The sequence below is a fragment of the Mercenaria mercenaria genome, chromosome 15, assembly GCF_021730395.1.
Source record: "Mercenaria mercenaria strain notata chromosome 15, MADL_Memer_1, whole genome shotgun sequence".
In the NCBI taxonomy this organism is placed as follows: Eukaryota; Metazoa; Mollusca; class Bivalvia; order Venerida; family Veneridae; genus Mercenaria; species Mercenaria mercenaria.
Window position 1 is genome coordinate 43,832,228 of NC_069375.1, and position 23,829 is coordinate 43,856,056.

Genomic DNA, 23,829 nt, shown 5'->3' on the forward strand with positions numbered 1-23,829 from the left:
TATTGTAACGTGGCGCTTTGCCACCGTCACAAGGGATCCGTCTGGGCCTGGCTTTTGGGCTAAGTTGTATTCGTAATGATATGGAAGGGAACTCATAATCGAGACATTTAACATTTAACAATTTTATTAACTGTAAAACTGTAACCATTCTATGTAAGTTTCAGATATATAACGTCTTATAATGAGAATATATGTAAAGTCAGTTTATAGCATCAGATATTATGTAAATATGCTTGGTAAGTCTATGTTGGTAGTTAAATAATGATATTTTATCGAGGTAGTGTCAGTAAAGTTCTTGTACTGCTACAGTTTCAATTTCAGTAATAATTCTGATGTTTGAATGTTATGGATAATTATTCCTCAAGTCTTATGAGTCTCTCACACTTGAAAAAATATCACACAATCTGCCCAGCTCATGAAATCGTCTATTACTATCAATAACACTTTTGCGGTATACTCTGGTATTATTGAGTAAAATGTCAATCAAGTCTTCAACGGTAGTTAAGGTTTCAGGAACTCAAGTGTGTTTATACCAATGATGATTTTGGTTGCTATGCAAATCCGTTACACAAGTTATCAGGTTGTCCGGTTGTTTATTGTTGGAAACGTCTTTGGCTCAAATTAAGTCTAATCAGAATCCAATGTGCTGACGAGAGTTCCAGTGGATTATAGAAATCAATGAAAAGAGTCTAATGTACAGTTTTGTAACACAGCCATTACTGTCGCTGTAAGTTCAAATGGTACCACGCTTTGAGAAGGTTGGGTAGTTCCTGCCGGTAATAACTGACTGTTCAATAGCACTGAAGATACTGAAGTATAAACTGTATGGTAAAAATGGCACTGTTCTTTAAAAGTTGATGTAATCACTGACGGTGGTGTAGTAATGATGATACAGTAGAATAACATAAACCCTTTATGTTATACTGATGGCGTTGTAGAACTGACTAAAGGTAAGATGGCACAGCTCATTGGAAATTGGTGTTATCACTGACGGTGATGTAGATTGACACATCAGATGGTAAATGATTAAGGTTTTATAGCACTGACGGTTTCATAGACTAGCACAACTTTCTAACACTGAAGGTATTTAAAGATAATTATAATTATATTGACGGATATTAGCACTCACGGTTCCTAGATACACAAGCCCTTCATTTCGGTAGAATGCCACAGCTGATTTCAATTCATTGATGGAAAATACTTAAAGATTTTTGTAGCACTAACGGTTGTGTAGAATTGCACGGCTCTTTATCACTGACGATATTTTAGAATGACACCTGTCCAATACTATAAAGCCTGTCGAACTTGAAGCACTGACGGTCTAGTACCAAAACACAGACTATTACGATGGTTTTGTACCCTGACGGAGCTATAGGATATCACAACTCTTTTTAAACAAGTGTAATCACTTACGGTAATAAAGCACTGACGGCACTGGTTCTGTAGAATGACACATATGAGAACTTATGATATTACTGAGGGTAATAAACACAGCACACTAGAATATATTATTAACACTGACGGTAAGGTAGTACTGACGGTGTTTAACAATGACGGCTAATGAGCAAAGCACTAACACTTGTTATTTAACACTGACGGTTTGTACACTGACGGTAAAATAGCACTGACGATATTTAACAATGACGGCTAATGAGCAAAACACAAACACTTGTTATTTAACACTGACGGTTTTGTACACTGACGGTTTCATAGAATGACACGTTTTATATTACTGACGGTACTGTAGAAGCACAAACTCAGTATATTTAACACTGACTGTTTTGTACACTGACGGTTCCGTAGAATGACACATGTGAAAAACTTGTAATATTACTGACGGTACTGTAGATGCATGGACACAGCACACTAGGAAAATAACACTGACGGTAACGATGCACTGACGGTACTGTAGAATGACACAGCCCTTTGAAAAGTACTGTACGCACTGACGGTATTTAGCACTGACGGTAGAATAGAACAACACTCAGACACTGGTTGGATATACGGACGGTACTGTAGAATATCACACTGGCGGTTTTATTGTTGAACACAACCACCTGTTGACATAACTGACGGTAATTCACATGACGGTTTTGTAGCACTGACGGTTCTTTAGAAATTGCACAACCTTTTCACATTGACGGTAACAGCTGACGGTAGTGTAGGTCCACCGGCAGAGAAAACCCGTAGGACCTTACGGTTTCGTACCGTCCACGGTTACGGTGCTGTTGGTATTCAGCAGGAGACGGAGGGAGTTGGATGACGGTAGACGGTGGCTATGGTCGACGGTATATCCGAAAGACGGTGATTTTAGTACCTGTATAGAGGTGTCCATCGTCGTGACGGTTCTGAACCACTCAAAAATCCAACTCAAAGTGACCTGTGGCTGCTTTCTGCCTTTTATACTAGCTGTCGCAGACCGATTACGTCATAACAAGTGCGCTCATAGAATCGAGAGTATTTAGGTTTAGAGATTTTCCAAAATGGCGGCTTTTATCTCTTCCGTTATAGTTTTAAAGTTATTGAAGCTTATTTTGAAGATCATATGTTATGTAAGCCAGTTTTCAGTATCAAATGATTATTTCACAACAGAAATAAGGGTAAGATGATGATAATTTACCCGTGAAATAAATTTTATGTCTGAAATTACTGGGACTAAGTTACACATTTGCTTGAAAAAGGTGGGTGGGGAATGAATCCAATACTCTTTCATCTGTATTTCAGCATTGCACCAACCGATTTTGAAAAACAAGGTATTGTTGGACTCGTCTCCTTGCGTGCTAAAACCTCGTGTATATAATCTGTTCCCGAGTTATGTGCCATAGATTTTTAGAAAAAGAAATAGGTCAAATACAACTTAACAGTGGTCAATTTCTGCACACACACAAAAAAATATTGTCAAGTACAACGGTTGTGAGACTGAAAGGTCATTACAATATTCTAAGCAAAAAGGGGTCATAATTCATAAAATATTTGGTGCAAGATTTATGCACCTTGTGTCATATGATATGGGTGACGATGTGGAAAAACTACGTCAAGTTTGAATCAAATGCATTTTATAATAACTGAGATATAGTGATAATGCATCAAATTTAACCTTAAATTATAATAAATGGGGGCATAATTCATGAAAACATTGTGCCAGAGTTATGCACTCTGTTTCATATGATGTGGGTGATGATGTTGAACAATTATTTTAAGTTTGAATCAAATCCATTCAGTAATAACAGATATAGAATGAAAGTGCATCAAAACTTTAACCTGAAATTCTAAATAAAAAGGTGGAATAATTCATGAAAAATTTGTTCCAGAGTTATGCACCTTGCGTCATATGATGTGGGTGATGGGTTGAACAATTGAGATCCATTCAATAATAACAGAGATAGAGTGAAAGTGCATCAAAACTTTAACCTGAAATCTAAGTGAAAATGGGAAATAAATCAGGAAATATTGGTGCCAGAGTTATGGCCCTTAAGTCAGATGATGTGGGTGATGATGAGGAATAACTATTTTAAGTTTTAATCAAATCCATCGAGTAATTACAGAGATAAGTAGAAAAAAGAGAAAGTGTAAGAAAACTTGTACCAAGGTGGGGACGAGGAAAGACGCCGATGCCGACAACGGGTCGAGTAGGATAGCTTTCCTTATACTTCGTATAGTCGAGCTAAAAAATCATGTCAAAATCTATCTACTAAATGTTTGTAGTCTAAATGTATTGAATGGCTTATTTAGTGTGTGTAATAACTGTCCCATTGATTTAAAAAAAAAAAAAAAACCTTATCATATATTTATTTTAATGTTAAATATGAGCAAAAATAATATGGGAGTCTCTTAGTTTTCGCTGTATTGTCTTAAATCCCATCCCTCCCCACCAACTTTCATACGAAGATTTTGTGCATCAAAATTTCAGAAAGAACTGTTTGTATTTTAAGAAAAAAAGAAAAAAATGTTAATCACAACAAAAGTTTACAACAATATAAATTTCATTTTAAGCGTATTCTAATTTTGTAAGCCATTTTCCGACTTCTTTCCAACTTTTATCGTCACACTTGTATATATGAATGCATGTTACACGTCTTATTAAACATCTTGCTGCTCGTTCTCTCCTCCATAGATTATTTTAGGTTTCTGAAAATGTTCCTGAAATGTTTTTAAATAAAATAAGATTATTAAATTCCCTGAATTGCCTGTTTGTAGGATTAATTTTCAGGTTGTTGCGTTATTTGATAATTTTTCGTATTTGGTTTAATTCCATTTCAACTCTTTCCCGGAATTTGGTTATGTTAGTTCGAGCCCGACTACCTACAGCTCTCCATGAACTGGGAAAGTTGACAATTGTCTTACGGAGAGTGCCTGCTGGTTAGAAACTGTAAAGGCAGATTGTGTAAGCATACTGCCGTGACATAACTACTGGAAGGTTGGTAAGAAACGACCTAACACCAACACAATGGTTTTCAAATACAGTGCTGTCAAATAAGTGCAATAAGTTATAAATTTATTTTATGTCCGTACATTTTTAACGTATGACTGTCAATATCAGACTGGAGAAGAGCTGCGGCTGAATCAGGTTGTTCTACTATTACATATAGGCTAGTGTCTTAGATTGATACAGGATCGTATTTCATGTACAATATCATTAATAAAGATAAGAAATAGCAGAGGGCCTAAGAAAGTCAGAATTGGCTAATAACAAATGTTTTGGGATTTTACGCCATTTTTCGTCAACATATTATTTTTACAAGAACTAAACTTTTTTTCCATAGCACCTTGCAACTGTCCCAATGAAAAATATTAATCACGGATAGTATGGTGACTGATTTCTGCCATTTTACGTTTTAGCCCCCAATACTCCGCCGAGCTAAAACGCGAGAATTAACAAGTTAAAATGGGGGTGGGGGGGACGTGGCAAAGCTCACTATTTAGTGGGGGCACGGAGCGAAAACACAATAATAACTCGACACTTGAAGAGCGGTAATTATCTGGTTTTCGTCCCGCGCCCTCGCCATTTAAGTTACTAAATCTCGATTTTTCGCCCCGAAACCCAGGCAATTAGCGAGTTTCCGCCCCGCACCCTGCCATTGTAATGCTTAAACTTAGCATTTTCGTCCCGCGACCTCGCTAATGAGCGGGTTGTCGCCCCACGACCCAACCGTTTTACTTACCTAATAGTTTCAACTTTTCGCTGCGCGACTTTTTGCATTTTCGTTTTGTATTTCTCAAATCTGAAACTTTACTCTTTCAAGATATACAATGCTTTCAATGAGAAAATTAAGCACGGCCATAACTAGAGGACAAACAAGAGGACCATGGTGGTCCTATATCGTTCACCTGAATCATGTTATTCAAGTAACCAAAACATAAAAGGTCATGATAAAGGTCAGCCTGGGGTATGTTCTAAAATTATTTTGAAGAATGTTGAGCACATGTGTTTGACTGTGGGCTTTGGCCTTATGGTCATCTACGAAGTTTTATGGCCCTAGGACCAAGCGATGCAGAGTTATCAATCTTTTTGTTACTTAAGGTCATGGTGACCTTTATTATGCCCTTTGCCCTCGGGGCCAGCATTCCTACTAAGTTTGAGGGTCATAGTCATAAGCATTGCAGAGTTAAAAGCTTTCGGGTACTAAAGCGCACAGTGGCATTGACCTTTGACTTAAAGGTCATCTACTCTTCAGGTCAAACCTCTCTATTAGTTTATGAGTCCTAGGCCCAAGGACTGCCGATCTATAAGAGCTTTTTGTTCTATGTAAATAAGTAACTCTAGGCGGAGCCTCTTTTCACCCTAGGGGCATAATTGGAACAATTTGTCTGGGGACCACTAGGCAATGCTACATACCACATATCAAAGGCCTAGGCCTTGAACTTTCAGACAAGAATATTTTAAAAGTTGTTTTTTTCTCTAAAAAAAAAGATCTATGTAAAACTTGGGATGACCCGGGCGAGGCCACTTTTCACCCCAGGGGCATAATTTGTACAATCTTGGAAGAGGACCACCAGGCAATGCAACATACTAAATATCAAAAAACCAAGGCATTGCAGTTTCAGGCAAGAAGACTTAATAAAGTTTTTACCTATAAAGTCTATGTATAACTTGGGACTGACGCAGAAATCAGTCACCATAAGATAGTGACTGCACCGGACACCGAACCTATGATCGCTCGACTGACAGGCGAACGCAAGCTCAAACATATTTTTTTTTTGTTCTGTGTTAAAAAGATATGATTGTATTATGTTATGTATGAAACAAAAACGAATCAAGTATAGTTAAGATAAAAAACGCGAAATTTCATTGTTATCACTTCCCCGCTACCCTTCTGTTTATTCAAATTAAATACCTACCTTTTTTCCTTTTTATTTCCTTGTTTCTGTTTTTTTTTTCCTTTTCCCCTTTTTTCTGCTTTTTTTATTTATTTTTTTCAAAAGTGACCCTGAGAGGTCACGTTTCAATGGACCAGGGTTCTAAATTTTTGCGTCAAAGTTTGGAAACGGCATCGATCTTACATATTTCAGTCTTCAGTTCATTCATTTCACCCGGTTTTGTTTCATGCTAAAGTTCAAAATGACAGCAATTTAGCGGCTATATCCAGCTACAATATTCACGTTATTCAAATTTGAAAAATGAGAACTGTATTAGGAATATGTAGATGTAAATGTAGATGAAAGAACCTATAGTCTCTCCTATTAGTCAGTGTTCACCTTCCAGGACTGAGGTTCTATACTTTAGCATTTCCGGCGATAGGCTCAAATGTAAGAGCGGACGCAGTGGTCCAGTAACACAGTGTTTGACTACGAAACCTGGAGTCGTGAATACGAGCCCTGCTTCTTCAACTGAAAACTACCATAGTCCTGTGCCACGGTGATATACACCTAGTACACTAAAGAACCAAGGAAGCTTCTTGAATCGGGGCGTCTTCTGTATCTTGCACTATCCTCCCATTAAGATTACTTATAGTCTCCCGCCTGTATGGATTACCGATGGTGACTATAAATAAACTTAAATACGAACAAACAAAAGAAACATCTTCTGAGAGGATTGTAGTTTAAATAGATTTATTTATTCACTTCGAACCTGAAAATTGCAAAAGAAACGTATAGTAGAAAGCTTATGTTTATGGCACTGTTGTCTTCTATTTCTAATTGATCTATGGATCACATGACATCAACAACCGTTCATCGTAGTAATTGCCGAATTCTTTTAATAGCTAAAACGAGAAAAATGGTAACAACTGGAGCAGAATGGACATCTTTACCATTTTTAATGTTTAAAAAATATGCTTTCTTACTCAGTCTAAATTGTTTGTGTATTTGTAAAATGATAGGATCGTTTTGCTGAAAGCTGATGTTAAAAGTATCTTTGCGGACCGTATAAACTGCTGCAGGGCCGCAGTTTAGTGCTGTCAATTATTATACTTTTATATAATTGATTAAAACAACTATTTCGCATAAAATCATATTTAATTGTTGATACTGTTTTTATAAGTACAATACAGTAGACGTGCATATTAGAATACAATATTAAAACACCTAAAATGCTCGTCACTTTTTGTGCTGGATAGCTTACTGTCTCGCAGTTATTTTGTTATAGAAATCAAGGGGGAGTAATTAACGTTCGCTGAAATTTTTAATGTTTGCTGGAGAAATTAATGTTCGCTGTTAACATTCGCTCGCTTAATGTTTGCCAGCTTGTTTTCAGTGACTGTTTTATTCAGGAGTGGTGTGTATGTAAACTGGTACAGTCCATAAAATAAACAAACATCATCACGACCCATTTACGAGTTGTATATCGATTGACTGGATAAAACCTCCATTTTGCAATTTGCCCATACCCATATTTCGAAATATTGGAAAACTGTTATAAAAGGATTAACATAAACAGGTAAGAGGAGCTTAATACCTAAATATTAATTTATCGATCTGACATTACCTGTTGTCTTTAATTCATTCTGTGTCTGGACTCTGCGTGAGAGCGTCGGATTAATAATAATATTCCCGGATAGCGAGGACTTTGTGTTTTTTACGGTTGAGGTAAGAGCACAGACACTTGGGGGTCAGCACCCCTCCCCCTCCCATGCCGCCCCTGACAACCCTCAGTCAATATATTTTTGTTTTTTAAAACAAACTGAGCAACTTGTGTTTTTCATATCACATTACACTTGAAGAACTTCACGAATATTTTTTTTTTAAAAATCAATCAACCGTGATGTCAGTAGTCCCACAATAGCCGTTTTGCATGAAATTCACGTGCGCCTATAATTAACAATTTTCTTTGTGAAATTTTATTGTCATTGGAAATATTGATAAATGACTAACTTGAAAAACAGCATAAAGTTTAAAAAATATTGTTGGTTACACCGAACGACTGAATCAAATTTAGCGCGAGCGCCCAATTTGGATGTTACAATGCATTTGACGCGCAGAAGATATAGCCTTTCAAACGGCTATCTGGCTATTGTGAGACTACTGACTTCACGGTTGATTGATTTTTAAAAATTTATCACGTGAAGATCTTCAAGTGTAATTTTGGTATGAAGAAACAATTCAAATTTGAAAAATTAATTTCTTATTTCAAAATATACCAGTTATACATCTGGATAGTTACTTTTGCTGTTCAGTATATATATAATTATATACATGTATATTTCAAGCATGTACATTAAATATATACAGAAACCTGTTTTGTCAAACAAGTGTTTGGTTTGTCCGTTGGGACATTATTCAAATAATGGTTGATTTCAGGCAATAGTAATTACTATGTGCGTGCGTGTGTGTGTGTGTGTAAACAGTAATGGATTTTGATAGCTAGATCTGATTCTCGCACCAGATTACTGGCATTTGATCCAAATACATGTACAGCAGCGACGTAGCTATTATTGAGTTATGTTAATTGATAAACACATTTGCCAGTTAACTTGTTAATACATTCCAAGACGTTAATAGAAGGGCGTGGCATATCCGTATTCTTAGGGAGCACGATAAACATTTATATTTGTATATATCATTAACACGTCTCCGATTACCTTAATATTCAAGTTTCAATGAGAACCGGTTCCGTTTTTTTTGTCGAATTTAAAACTGCACCTTGCAGATGCTGTAAGATGATTCTGTATGAAACGTTACGAAATGCGCATATAGCCCTACTGGTGCACTTTCAGAAATGTGGTTACTGCCACTGGGTGAAGCCACCCAGGTTCTGCCACTGGGTGAATCCACCAATGCACTTGTTTTTATTCAGTAAAAAGCATGAAAGATACAGGATTTAGGTTAAGTACGAATTCAAAGAGATCGAGTATGCAACTATTAAGGCGGTGGCATTAAGGTACTTCCGCAAATTGAAATTAGAAATCCATGTGAAAAATCAGAATCCTCGAAACAGCTTTCGAAATGCAAGGACACAAAAGATATATGATAAAACTTGAAAAGATATATCTGTAGGTAAACTTGCGAGTATGAAAGTTACGTTGAACCCTATATCCACAGTGCTTTGGAAGAAAATGAGTGAACATTTTTGGTGCAAAATTTTAGTATCGTATGCATCCTAAATTGCTATAAAATATTTATTTTCAAATCAAAGAAATGCCAAAATAGTGCACACGAGCGCTATTTTCTCAAGAAAATGTCGTTAAACATTCTAATGCGCAAAACACGTGCACAGTTTTTCTAAAATATTTCGCCGCCATGTTTATTTCAAGAAATAAAATATATGATTGTTCTTTTACCTCAGATTTCCTTACTGAAATATATATGCCTCCTTATCATTGGTTAGAGATATCCATTTAGTATAGTTTTGCACTGTCCTTTCTCCTTAATTTGTTACCGATCCTTTACATTTAAAGAATAAACGCAATGTGTAATGATATTTTTTCGTTTACACACCTCTTTTGGACAAGAAAGCCGTTTCACTTAAAATTTGTAAGCATCCGCTGACAAAATATTGATGAAAGATCGGGTCTTTTTCTAAAAACAAGTTCGATTTCAATCATTTTCAAAAACTGGAAATATTGCACATTGTGTTGAATTTATAAATAAAACAAAAATCCTCCAAATAAGCCATTTTAGAACTTTTCCGGGAACTTTACGTTTCAGCCGAACAACGCATTTCAAGATGACACAAAACTGATTTCTCTTTGTAAACAATGTCAAAGTTCACCTGAGGAACATTGCTGGAAAAGTAAAAGTGCTTACTTGTTTCAGTTTTACGTCCTGTATAAAACAATCAACTTTCAACTTTAAATGCATATATGTTCTATGATTATTCCAATATAAAAAACCGTCCGATCTTTTCCGTGAGAAATAAAACGAAGCAAATTTAACTATTTGTTTACACTTCAACCATGTGAAATAAAGGCATGTACTATCACGAGACTCCCGTGCATTTTGAACCTCGTGGTGAATAAACTGAATTTACTTTAAAGTATGGTGTCTCAGCTGAGCCAGTTATTTGTTAATTTCAGAGAACATACAATAAAGAAGTGTTTATGAGATCATGCATATGTTCGAATATTTACTAGTTTACTTTATATTAACGATGATAGAAAACAAGTGTGCACTCGGCAAATAGCAAGTCTATCATTTTCAGGTGTATACTGAACACTGATCCCAATGTTCGTAATTTTCAGATAAAGAACTCGTTATCCTTGGTTTTGTAGACAGTCTTAGTACTGGACCGCTGCTTCCGCTGTCAACACCGCAGTGACCACTAATGTAAAGTCAGTGTCCATTTCTATGCCGGAATTTCAATACACATTTATTGTAGGGATAATACACGCTTTTTTTGTGTGTAGTAACGTCTGCAGAAGCCCGCGGGATTGTTTGTGACCGAGACCGAAGGTCGCTATTCTTGCATAAAAATATATTTCACGACGATTTATGTATTGTTTTCATATGTGATGACTTGACGATTCCGGTACATTTTTTACTTACCATTCCAGTTGTTCTCGGAAACGGTAAACATGTTTTAAATATCCGTATCCAGGGCTCAGAAATAAACATCACTATCAAAAGCACATCCTGAAGGTTTTTAAGCGATTTTGTTATCTCTCATTATTACAATATAAAATTACCGATAATTTTTCATATCAGTTCACAATTTGGTGGACTCGATCACAACTTCAAGAATAATAACTTTACATTCGAGTTATATTGGAGTACGGATGAGTATGAACGTAGTGTCATGTTTCCAAGCTGTTTATATAATTTCTTCGAGAAATTAGATAAAAACATACTGATTGATACATATCAAAATCATAAATATAATACCTAAAAACAAAGAATCGTACAGGTAAACACGCAATTCTTTAAAATTCACGGTTGTCTACAAAATCTGAATTGACGCAGAGTTAAAATGGGAGTTTAGCGTATTCGTTACTTACTCAACTTACTGATACAGTAAATCATTCTATGGTTTAGATTGCATATTTAATGCTTCAAGTAGAGGTTTTTATGAAAGAAAAAAGACGTAGATACTAGATGTCAATCTGCGCAGAATTACATATACGTCCCTGGGTAAGCATTTTTAAAAATAAAAATCGGGTATTAACAGCACGTGAATTGCCTTGTTTGCACACGATTTTTCTCCGTTAATACATGGGCGGATCCAGTGAAAAAAGTAGTTTTTATGCAAGAATATCTGTTTAAATCTATGAAAGTGTGACAAATCATCAGGTTATCTACAATTGTATACAAATTATAATACCTCCTAACATATGTTGTTGCACATTTTTTTCTGCGATTTATTACATGCTGCATAAATTCTCACATTGTATAAAAAGTCGAAAGATCAAAATTGGCAAGTTTACGACGCATGAAACCTCTAAGGAATCATTATACACATCGAACTTGTCCCCGACCAGTATGCGGAAATACTGTGGCCAAATGTTTTAAGATTGTCTAAAATATTTGCATATATCGTGATAACGCAAATATTTCGATTGTTTTTATAACTTATAAATATACAATCACGTATGTGTGAGAAAGTTACGTTAAGTAATTTCGGTAGTTAGCGCAGGAAGTGCCGAAAATTCCATTTCCATTAAATTTTCCGTGAGATAAGCAGCGCGTTAGTACATAAAGTCCACAATAGTAAATTAAAATTTTCTTATACTTGCACAATCCTTGAAAAGAATTTTGGATCGCTGCAAATCTTGTTCACATTAAGTCTGAGACTTCTCTTACAATTTTAGGCAGTTTGGTACACCATACATAGAAAAATCATTGTCCGCACATTGCACTACTTTTATGTATGCTGAAAATAGCAATATGTACAGATTTATTTTTGTTTTAATACATGAGGTGGTCAGATTTGAAAACAGATTTTGTACTAAGTTTAGTTCTATTCGGTAAGACAATTCTCCTATGCACTAATTGATACTTTGAAATAACTTTTGCCATTCATGAATTTTTAATGAAGTATTTTGAAAGGATTTATAAATCTAACCAAAAATTTGGAAAAATACAGGTAAAATATCTTCTTTGTTTATTTCCAAATTTTATTATTACTTTTTATACAGCTACTTTTACTTCAGATCTTGCAAACTGAGCTGTTTTTGTACTCTGGAACAGCTGCATTTGAAAGCTTTTGTTCACAATATTTTCACACCTCAAATGAAGGTCACTCTAAATTCAAGATGGCGGAAGTACCTTAATGTGATTTGTGATAAAACACTCGGCATTTTTGAGTGTTCGTTAAGCAATAGGTAAAAATAAATATGGCATAAGCACATGGTTAAACTAGCCAGATACGATTGAAACATGGGACCTCTCAGACACCAAGAACGGATGACATGTTTGAACTGCAAAAAACTAGTTACCTCACCTTTGCCTTGGTGTCATTCATAAATTACCACTCCAGATGTATGGAACTGCACTGCACACTGAATGTATACAGACACTAAATAGGAAAATGACGCGGAAAAATGGTAATAAATCGCATAACGGCGGATTCTGATTATCCTCAGTTTTTGTTGTTGATTTTTTGTTCCGTAGAGCCATATTCCTTATTTTCTTTGCAGTTTTTCAAAATGAAATAATAACGTGATAGACTTTTTCATGGATACTTAGATCATATACCAGCACTACAATTTGGAGTCTCATTTTTTAGCTGAATTTCCAGTTTTTGTGTTTAACTGAAAAAAAAATCTTGATTCAAACATGACCCCCGCTTTTGTCTTGATTTTTGTTCAGCACTGACAATATTCTTCAAGAAAATGTAAGTTACAGACATCTAAAATTGGTCCTGATGGGTGGTGCAGCCATTGGATATATGTCAATTGTATATAGAATAAAGAAGAACAGCTAAATTCTATTTAGTTTGGTGTAACCTTGAAGGCATCTGGAATGCATTTTTTTTTTCGAATATTTACGATGTGACCTCATTGACAGTTCTGGATTAATTGCATTGCATGTCGTTCTGCCAGCGTTGTGGCGCAACATTATGTTACTTTTTTTGTTCTGGGATGCCTTCTACTGCGACTGCCTCGCCCTCTCCAACTCTCCGGTCATACCATCTCTGACACACTTCCTTCGTCATATTTCGTTATCATTTTATCTGTTCTGTATAAATATAATCCACATAGATCGACAAAATACGTTGCCTTGACACTAAATGTTCAGTCCAGCATCAAGTTGCTTCCTCAGTTGCCCGGCGGTATATCGATTATCGCACTTCACAATTAACTCGGGACTTAATTGCGACGTATTTTCTGTGTTTGTTTATTCTATAGAGAGTGTGTGAATTCATTGGGAATCTTTATTCAGTTTGTTCAGCAACGGAAATGTGATACATTTACAAAGGTCAGTTTCTATTTTATATAGATCTACCATATACGAATATATAACTAGGTTTGTTCTGGAACACGCTGTTTAATATTGTATAACTAGGTTTTCAGAACCAATGAAACATCGTTTTTTTATGATATCAACGTCAGTTTGATTTGGTATATTTCGTAATTCCCCCCTCTGTGTGTCAGATCTTCAGTAGAATACACTTTGAAAGAATTAAAGGTGCAATGTCAGGTTTAAGTCTTATTTTGATCTAGGTCAGATTCATTTCTTTTCGCATATAAAGTTTGGTTATCGTCCTTGTCAGCTTCTTTCCCGGCGTTCAGTTTCCTTTCCCTTCAGTCTTCAATGATTACTAAATTTGTTTTCTTTAAGTTTTTATTTTCCCTATACGTAAATAGCACTTTAAATCCATCTGTTAATCATTGTCCTTGATACTTGAAAAACAGATCAATGTGCAGTAAAAGTTTTACTTTATCTCGTCCTAAATCATTTCAATCAGTGCAGTGTGGTTCAGTTTCCATAATCTTTGTAGTTGAGTATTTTTTTCTCCTATACAACTGTGCAGTTAATAGCGCAATTAACCGGTTAATTGCACTTAGCATTTTTCCAGTTACAGGAGTTATCCTCGCTAGATGACGTCATTTCTCCGGCCATTTTTTGTGTCAGCGCATTGTTTCGCATACGCGACTAGTCATTAATTTCAAAAGTAAGTAGTTTGTAGCATTACTACTACGGAAGAGCATTAGTGCCATGTGCGTTTTTTATTAACTCGAAATTTCGACTTACGTAACTCGAATTTTCGAGTTGGTAACTCGAATTTTTGAGTTAGTAACCCGAAATTTCGAGTTAAAATTTCGAGTTACTAACTCGAAATTTCGAGTTACTATCTTGCCCTTTTATCTACAAAATTTGAACGTCTGTCCGTCAGTCAATTGCCAAAAATGTAATGGTCGACTTTGACTCTTCGAAGTGGAATCATTTATCTACACATCCACATATTGTACCGAACATGTAGGGACTTAAACATATACTACCGTACATCAATGTATGACCTACCATAGCCTCCAGAGCTACTCTAGATTTCAAACTGTATCCAGGATATATATCCCCATTTGCATGTATGGTATGTCCATGTGGTAGGGGCTCGAACTAGGTCGAAAACCTTCCAGATATGGTCAAAATAGTGAAATATTCTAAGTTTGAATACTTCCCGGTCTCCTCCTATGACCTCTCCTCAAAATCTAGATTTGTCCAGGTACCCAATCTTGGTCATAACTATACTTTCATTTAGGGTATGACTATATTTCATTGACATATGGGCTCAAACTAGGTCGAAAACCTTCCAAACTTAAACATGGTTTAGACATCTGAGGTCTTCCTCCAACATAAAAGCTGGGAAGTCGCCATATGACCTATAACTATGTCGGTGCGACGTTAAACCCAACAAAATCAATAAATAACATGGTTTAAATATTGATATTTTCTATGAGCAAACCCTGTAGGGCTACCCAATGGATACTCCAGGTACCTAATCTTGGGCAGGACCTATACATCAACGTAAACTATTGTAGTTAGTAACTCGAAATTTCGACTTAGTAACTCGAAATTTCAAGAAACGTAACTCGAAATTTCGAGATAAGTAACACGAAATTTCGACTTAATAACTCGAAATTTCGAGTTAGTAACTCGAAATTTCGACTTAATAAATAACATACATCTGGCACTAATGCTCTTCCGTACATTACAGGTGCATGGCCATATCAATTTCATCAGTCATCAACTGTCTTCTTTTACAAAAAAGAGTTCGAAATAAAACTTTGAACTTTAACGCTATCGTCGCTGTGTAGATCTACATTGGGTCATTTTCTGTGACAAAGTTCTATTATGTAGCGGGTAAGATGGGGGGCCGGTGTTGGCGAATTGCGGCCTTATTTTGCTGGATCCATATATAAATTATAGTTCATTCCAAAGGTCTTCGAGGATGTTTAGCAAGATCTTAATTATCTTTATTTTGTTTATCTTAAACATTGTCAATTTATGGTCAACATCTGTCATATCATTTTGGCAAAATCACAAATTCGAAAAATGATTTTTTTAGAAATTTTACAAAACTTGCATGGAAATGTTGCTAACACTCCATCATCTGACGCCCACAATGGCCAAAATTTAGAGGAAAATAATTACTAGAATAGATCTGTCCCACCGAAATCGTTTCTTGTCTTGATGATAAATTCAAATTCAGTCAAACCAATTACCTCCACCGGAGTAATAGTAAAAAACTTGAAGGTGGTTTTAAATAGTACTGAATATGCCCACTGTAGGGTTGAATTAAACACAAAGTTGACATTTTCTTTCTAAAAGCATATGATTCATTTTTGTCTGTCTATTTCAGATTTAAACAGGCAAAATAGAGGTCCATCCGCAAAAAATCGAAATGGACGGATACGGGAGTGGTATGTATACTAATAAGATTATATTTAATTTCTCTTCTTTTTTTGTCTGGTTTTCTTTCTGACCACATGTTTATAACACTAGACATTGCACAGGCCTATTTCTTCAGGCAATTAGTTTCTTTATATATTTACAAATCAAATCATACGCAGACAAGGGCTAAATTTTTGCCCAGAAAAACCATATTCTAACCCGCGGATTTTTCCATTGATTAACATTATCATGTAAATGTACATTGACATCATGTAAATGTACATTGACATCTGCTTGATGCAAACTTCTTCTTCTTCTTGTCGTTCGCATCTACACTTTCAGACCAGTAGCCTCGATGAAACTTGTGGTTTGCCTAAGATCCTCAATGCCTCCATACAGTTTCTGGTGGATTGAGGTATCTATTGGCCAAGTCGCAGCTCGCTCCTGGTCGTGCCTTTTGCATCTCTGAAGTATATGCTCCGCAGTCTGATCTTCTTCACCACATGGACAAGTTGGCGATGATGTCAGTCTGTATTTCTTGTACATGTGAGCATTGAGCTTGTTGTGCCCTGAGCGGAGCCTGACCATCATCATTTGTTCAGACCGATCAAGGAGATGAAAAGCATCTTCCTCCATCCTTGGTCTCGTTAGTGCCTTGATGATGGTGACTTTCTCCTTGTAACTTACAGGTACTGTTGGTTGTTCTGACTGAGCTCCTAGCTTAGCCAGTTTGTCTGTCTCTTCATTGCCTGCAAGTCCACAATGGGATGGAATCCACTGAAGTGCTACTTTGCAGGTCATACTCAGGCTCTGCATTCTCCTGGCTAGCTGCGGAGCTTTATTGTTGATCAGAGCTTCCATGACAGACAGTGCATCTGTGAAAAAGACGACTGAGGAGCTTTTTTCTGCCGAGTCTTCAACCATTGAGACGGCCTTCATGAGTGCTTCAGTCTCTGCCTTATAGTTGCTGCAGTGTTTTCCTGTGGCTGCATGTAGTGTTTCTCTCTTGCCAGATGGGTACTGAATGAAAACTCCTGCTTCTCCATCTTTGACGGCGCATGTGGCTGATCGTCTGTATAGACATGAGTCCATAATTCCGGAGGATAGTCTTCATCGATCATAGCAAGTGTGAGGCTCTTCCGAATGCCTTCATCCTCTTGCTTCCCGCGGTCAAGACGAGGAACAGCAAGTCTCACAGTCACTGAGGACAGATCATTCGCTAGTGGGTTTATGATGTCTTCACTACCTAAGGGAGTCGTTGGAATGCTCAGCTCAGTTTTGAACTCTCGGTTGAGTTTCTTTGCCTCATGTACGAAGCTGCTACGTTTGAGCCGATTCTTTGTATAGCCATCTAGCTTGGCTTTCATGGGATGGTCTTGAAAAGACCTGAACTTCTCTGCTTGAAGCAAAACCTTTGCATGTCTTCTGTCTTGTAACGGCTGTGTGCCTGTTAGCTTCTCCATGAAGGAGATTGGTGTAGACTTTGTAGCACCTGTCATGATCCGCAATGCTTGGTTCTGAACCTTGTCTAAAGCCTGTTGGTTAGTTTTGGCAGTAGTGGACCAGGCAGTTGAGCTATACTCTAAATGGGGTCTCACTGTTCCCTGATATACTGTCTTGAGTATTTGCTCGTTTGCTCCCCACGTTGTTCCAGCAAGTTTGCGCATCATGGCAAGCTTTTTACGGGCCTTCCCTTCTGCTTGACTAATGCGGGGCTTCCAGGTTAGCCGTCTGTCAAAGGTCACTCCACGGTATTTTGCCTCGTCTGCTTCAATCAGCGAAGAATTTCCCATCTTGATTTTACCCGCCCTCTGCTTTGACGACAGGGAGAATAGTGTGGTGGACGATTTCTCTGTATTGATCGATACACACCAATCTCCAGCCCAAGCTGAAAGCTTGTTGATGGCTTCTTGCATCCTGTATGTGGCTGTAGTGGCATGTTCTTCCTTACACCATAACACCAGATCGCCAGCGTTGATGCAAACTGAAACTTAGATACAACAGTGATAAAATTTATTGATGAAGTACTGTTACTAGGCGTGGTTTTTCAGTTTCTATGGTTATGGTTAAATTATGAATCTCATGCTGTCTACTATTTTATAGGAACGATAATAAAACATTTTGTTTGTGGTTTTTTTTTTTTTAGATTTTACCGCATTTTGATAACGGTTGGTCCATTCTTTTTCAGGTTCACTTAGAAAAGATTCGATTGAATAACAATAAGATTAGGGCTAATAGTTTTTAGTAGAATGCATTGCATAAATACTCTTCTGTCAAGGAAGTTCTTGGCTATCTACTTAATAAAAACCTCCGCAACACACAAAAAATAATAATGTTAGACAATTTACCGCTTTTCTAACAGATTTTAAACAGAATACATTAAAAATGAAAAATGTCAGAAAATGATGCTCAAATGTGATTCATGCATCACATGCCCATTTAAATCATCGTAGATCAAGATGTCCACTGCTCAGTCTATGGGTCAAGTTATTTGACTGTTTTAAATGGGGGTGGGGGTATGCCGGTTTATTATGTTAGCTAAATTTAATTAATATTCCGTGATAGCGAAATTATGATGGCTAGTATGTATACAAACAATTTTGGCCTTACAACGAATTTTGACAAAAATGTATTGTCTACATAGGTCGCTCTTTAAATAAATGTGTTTAAAGTCTTGACAAAAATTAGAAACGTAAAATCTTGTTATAATTTATTGAATTGTCTCGCATCAGAAAAGTACCTTAATCCAGCATGCAAAATCCCACGTTAACCAAGAAAGAAATACCTCCTGAGTGATGTGTAGTCACAATTTTTAAAATGAAAGTGCACGCTTTCAATAATATTTGCTACCATCAGCGTTCTTTAGGTTGTTTGGTTTTTTTTTCACCACAAACTATAATCGTTTTAATAGTTATATCCTTTTAATAATATTTAGTTTCTCTTGTTTTTTCTTCCAGCCTCTCGTATGTTGAATTTATCATTTTTCTTTAAAATTTACTGTTTTGTATTGTTTTGTCAATTCAGTACAGTTAAATTCTGACATGCTAAATTGAGAACAAAAATCGTGGATAAATGGGGCAATGAAAAAAACTTTGTCATTAATAACTATTATGGTAACTATACATATTCGCAAAAAGGATAATAATATTCTGTTGACAGTGACAGAGTTTCACTGTACTTATGTGCCATTTACATGTCGTGGGCTGAGCGCAAAACTATTGTAACTGTATATGAATAAAGAACAAGATACAATAGTTTCGCGCTCAGCCCTCGATGTGTTATACCATACCATACCTGGGTCTTGTATATGCTGCCAAAATAGCTGTGAATATTTTAGGCTTTGTTCCTCACTAGTCTTCACCTTGACCGCTTACCTATTTGAAGACTTTATCTTAATTGCGAGGTGTTAAATGCCCAGCATCGGTTCCATATTTTTTGCAGTCTGAGCCTGAAGAGGTTGGTGTAACTACTGCCCACTGTATTTTACATAATATGAGCCGTGCCATGGGAAAACCAACATAGTGGGTATGCGACCAGCATGGATCCAGACCAGCCTGCGCATCCGCGCAGTCTGGTCAGGATCCATGCTGTTCGCTAATAGTTTCTCCAATTCCAATAGGCTTTAAAAGCGAACAGCATGGATCCTGACCAGACTGCGCGGATGCGCAGGCTGGTCTGGATCCATACTGGTCGCAAAGCCACTATGTTGGTTTTCTCATGGCACGGCTCATATATATACATGTAACAAATTCTCACTTCTTGTGCTGTTGTTGCGCATCTCTTATTAATACCTAAATTACCTATCAGTTATTTAACCAAGAAAATATTTGATTGACTGGGAACCAATTGTTCGATGTACCGAAAACTCCATTATTTAATTATAGTGAGCACAACATGTACAGAAAGAAATTATCTTTTAAAATTCATCTCCGCAATTATTTCAACTCATTCTGCAGTACGTCGGGCAGTGGTTCCCTCACACTAGGTTTCAGATAGCTTTAAATATTACCAAAACATACAGCAAGTGCCAATGTAGATTTTTGCGTGGGACCCGTCACGGCAACACGTATCATAATGAGGACTGAAATAGAATGACGTTATGATCCATGCACTATTTCTTTAATTAACACCAGTCAGAAATACTTTAAAGACCCACAGCAACTGAATGACCTACCCCCCCCCCCCCCCCCCCCCCCCCCACACACACACACCTGGTTATCTGATTATTTAGTCTGATAAAACAGCTATAATCAGCTATAATGCAAAATGACAGTTGGACAGTTTAGACCTTTCCTGTATGAAAATGTTTTCACAACTTCATCTATTTTTTAGTCAATCTTTTCTCTGTATAGCTTTAAAAACATCAGTGGATAGTTATTTTACTACTATAAAAGTGGTCTAAACTTAACTAAATTCATCAACTTCTGTGCACACTGCTACATCAATTTGATAAATTGTTTCGACACGAAACACATTGTATTTACCTTATAGTTGTAGGACATTTGCCCCCCAGGACATTTGCCCCCCCCCCCCCCCCAAATGAAATTGCAGATAGGACATTTGCTCCCCCCCCCCCCCCCCCCCCCCCCCAATAATTTTGTCCTATATGCCAGTAGATGTAACTTTTTTGTTATTTTATTATTAAAATTACTCTTAAGGACAATTTGCAGGCCCAAAAGCCTGTTTTATTGATGAAATTTTGATGAATATGATTACATTCAGGTGTTAAGGAAAATAATAGCCTATTATTGAATTATAAAAGTGCTCATAACAATGTATAATTTTTTAATTTGCAATGTTTTTAACACTTAAACTTGTTAATTTGGCAACTATCTACTACAAAATTGTAAGAAACAAAGATAATTGTTACCTGCAGCAGGATAATCATCTTCTACTAAATTCTTAAATAATCACTCGGGGACAAAATCATTGGAGGGCAAATGTCCGTTTTAGAAATAAGCACTGGGGGACAAATGTCCTATCTGCCATTTTAACTGGGGGCAAATGTCCAGCAGTCCACTTTTTCATCGGGGGGCAAATGTCATGGGGGGCAAATGTTCGGATCCCTTACCTTATATATGCCATTGGCAATTTGTAACTAGATCTTTGTTATCTGTATTTTAGGCAAATAATATATAATTACCATCATGGAAACAAAAGAATACAGCTATTCTGTGGTGGGTCTTTAAAGACGCTAGAAATTCGAATATTTTCCCCGTGACGGGTTGCATCCCATCAGCAGGCTTTTGTAGTTATATATGGTGTCTTCAACTAGTTACATAGTTAATCTGAATGTTTGTGTGCTTGCTGTTTCTTGAGAGAAAGATTAGTTTTTGGTCAAAGGTACTCATGACCCAAACATATAAATCAGTATTCAGTGTATATATTTCATTATGTGTTCAAGTTCGTTAACGTTATATAAGGTTCCATCAGAGCTCAAGGAAATGACAGAATATTGTAGCCAATATGAAACACTGTTATACACGCATCCTTAATTTAGATATACACACATATATACATGTCTATGGTAATAATCAGATTTTGTGTAACCAATTCGTTTACACTTCTGTGTTAAGAGGTTCCGTGTATCATTTCTTGAGATGATAGTGTCGCAGATTTCAAAGGAAGTTTTCAAGAAATAGGGTATTTTTAAGCTGGTATATACTGGGCTATCATTTTTAATGAGTTATATACAAATTTATAACTAGCCATTGTCTCTGGGTTGAAATTAACTGACTCAGCTTGTTGTTATTGTTTTGTACACTAAAAATAGACAACCAAATATGGAAAGGTCGCGCAGGAAGGGTCGCGCAGGGTTATGTCGCGCAGGTCATTTGAGGTCTTTGTTCTATTTATATTTACAGCATGCAGCATTGCTTGGTCTGCAAAAACTAGGACAAGCTATCAGATTTCATGAATGGAATGCCATAGTAATCAGTTGTAAGATTGTTTACAAAATAATATCCTCAGGTTACTTGGTTCAGTTTTTGGTCTATGTTTGGTCCTCTACATCCAGAGTAGACTCTTCAAGTGTCAGAAAGCTATTTCTTTCACCCCTTTATTATTTTATATAGTCTGCATATCATTTATGTATTCTATGTTAGGTTTATATTGAAGTATATAGCAAATATACCTACTAGTCTATTATATTTAGTGTAATGCACTAATTAGTATAAAACCATATACTTTTAGTTGTTTTTCTAGTCAATATGCAATAGAATATGCTTACTCAGTCTTTTAAGTGCAATTTAGACACTGTTTGCGCAACTGGGTCGCGCACACTAGGTTCTTGCGCAAATATGTTTAGAATGAATGTTGCGCAGAGGTTGGACAGCTTTAGCTGCGCAGAGGTTGCGCAAGAGTTATTGTTGTAAATGTTGCGCAGCGCAGTGGTTGTGCTGCGCAAGGGTTGCGTAGTACAAAGGTCGCGCAGAGCAACTATTTTGCACACCACCCTATCACATTTTTGCACACTACCCTAATGCGCAAGAGTAAGGGTATAAAAGCTTAGAATGTTTTATTTTAGGGGATGGAAAATGAATGAATTAGTTGAGAAGGGAATTGAAAGACAATAATAATGCCAGATTTATAGAAAACATGTTCTGATTGAATGATATTGAGAAGTTTTAAATATGATTTTGTAACTAAAAATGCTGTGCTGCAAAATAAATAACTGCTTTTGTTACTATACTCTGTGTTTTAGTTTTGTTTGACCAACATAGGAAAATTCACGTTATGCGAGAGAAATAACGCAACAATATCAAGAAGAGAAAGTAATCGTTCAGCCTCAAGTGATACCCATGGTAGTTGCGAATGTGATTGTCGTAGTTTAGGCTGATGTTTTGTGTAACTACCAAAGTGCGTTAGATACAACACAATTCGATGGAATAGTTAAGGTTTCGATGGAGGCCTTGAGAAACAAAAATCAAACAACAATAAATCATAGAAAGAAAGAGTTGTTTGACATGAAAATTGAACAGCATGTAAAACATGTATATTACTTTACGAAACAAGTGTCAGTATACTGATATAAACATTGAATTCCGGAAAAGGGCTGCCTAAAGGGGCTCCACTTCCGGACAGTTAAACGCCTTTAAAAACTCACTATTTTCAAAGAACAGTTACACATGTTCGTTTTGATGCATTTGCAATAGCGTGCGAGTGGTGAAATTTCGCATAACAAGGTGGAACACAGTTTTCAGCAATTGTTTATCATTATTTCTTTACATATGGCATTCATTTTCAAAGGGAGACAACTGTTCCCGATTATTTTAAGTACAAATGGCATTCATTTTCAAAGGGAAACAACTTTTTCCGATTATTTTAAGTAATCTTTGAGAAAAAGTTGTCTCCCTTTGAAAATGAATGCCATTTGTAAAGAAAAAAATATAAAAAATTGCTGAAAACTATGTTCCACCTTGTTACGTGAAATTTCACCACTCGCACGCTATTGCAAATGCATCAAAACAAACATGTGTAACAGTCCTTTGAAAATGGTGAGTTTTTAAAGGCGTTTAACTGTCCGGAAGTGGAGCCCCTTTAGGCAGCCCTTTTCCGGAATTCAATGTTTTTATCAGTATACTGACACTTGTTTCGTAAAGTAATATACATGTTTTACATGCTGTT

At 36.5% G+C, this 23,829-nt stretch overlaps 1 protein-coding gene across 3 annotated transcripts in view; it reads left to right on the forward strand.

The window, feature by feature from the left end:
* The first annotated feature begins 7,707 nt into the window (after nucleotides 1-7,707).
* The window catches only part of LOC123552934 (mechanosensory protein 2-like), a 36,019-nt gene continuing 19,897 nt past the window's right edge, over nucleotides 7,708-23,829 (forward strand). Inside the window, exons 1-2 of one of the 3 annotated variants that reach the window (XM_045342688.2) lie at nucleotides 7,708-7,876; nucleotides 16,172-16,232. In XM_045342688.2, coding sequence (XP_045198623.1) covers nucleotides 16,214-16,232 — 19 coding nt within the window. In that variant the 5' untranslated portion in view covers nucleotides 7,708-7,876; nucleotides 16,172-16,213. The other 2 variants (XM_045342694.2, XM_045342700.2) reach the window with 2 other exon arrangements.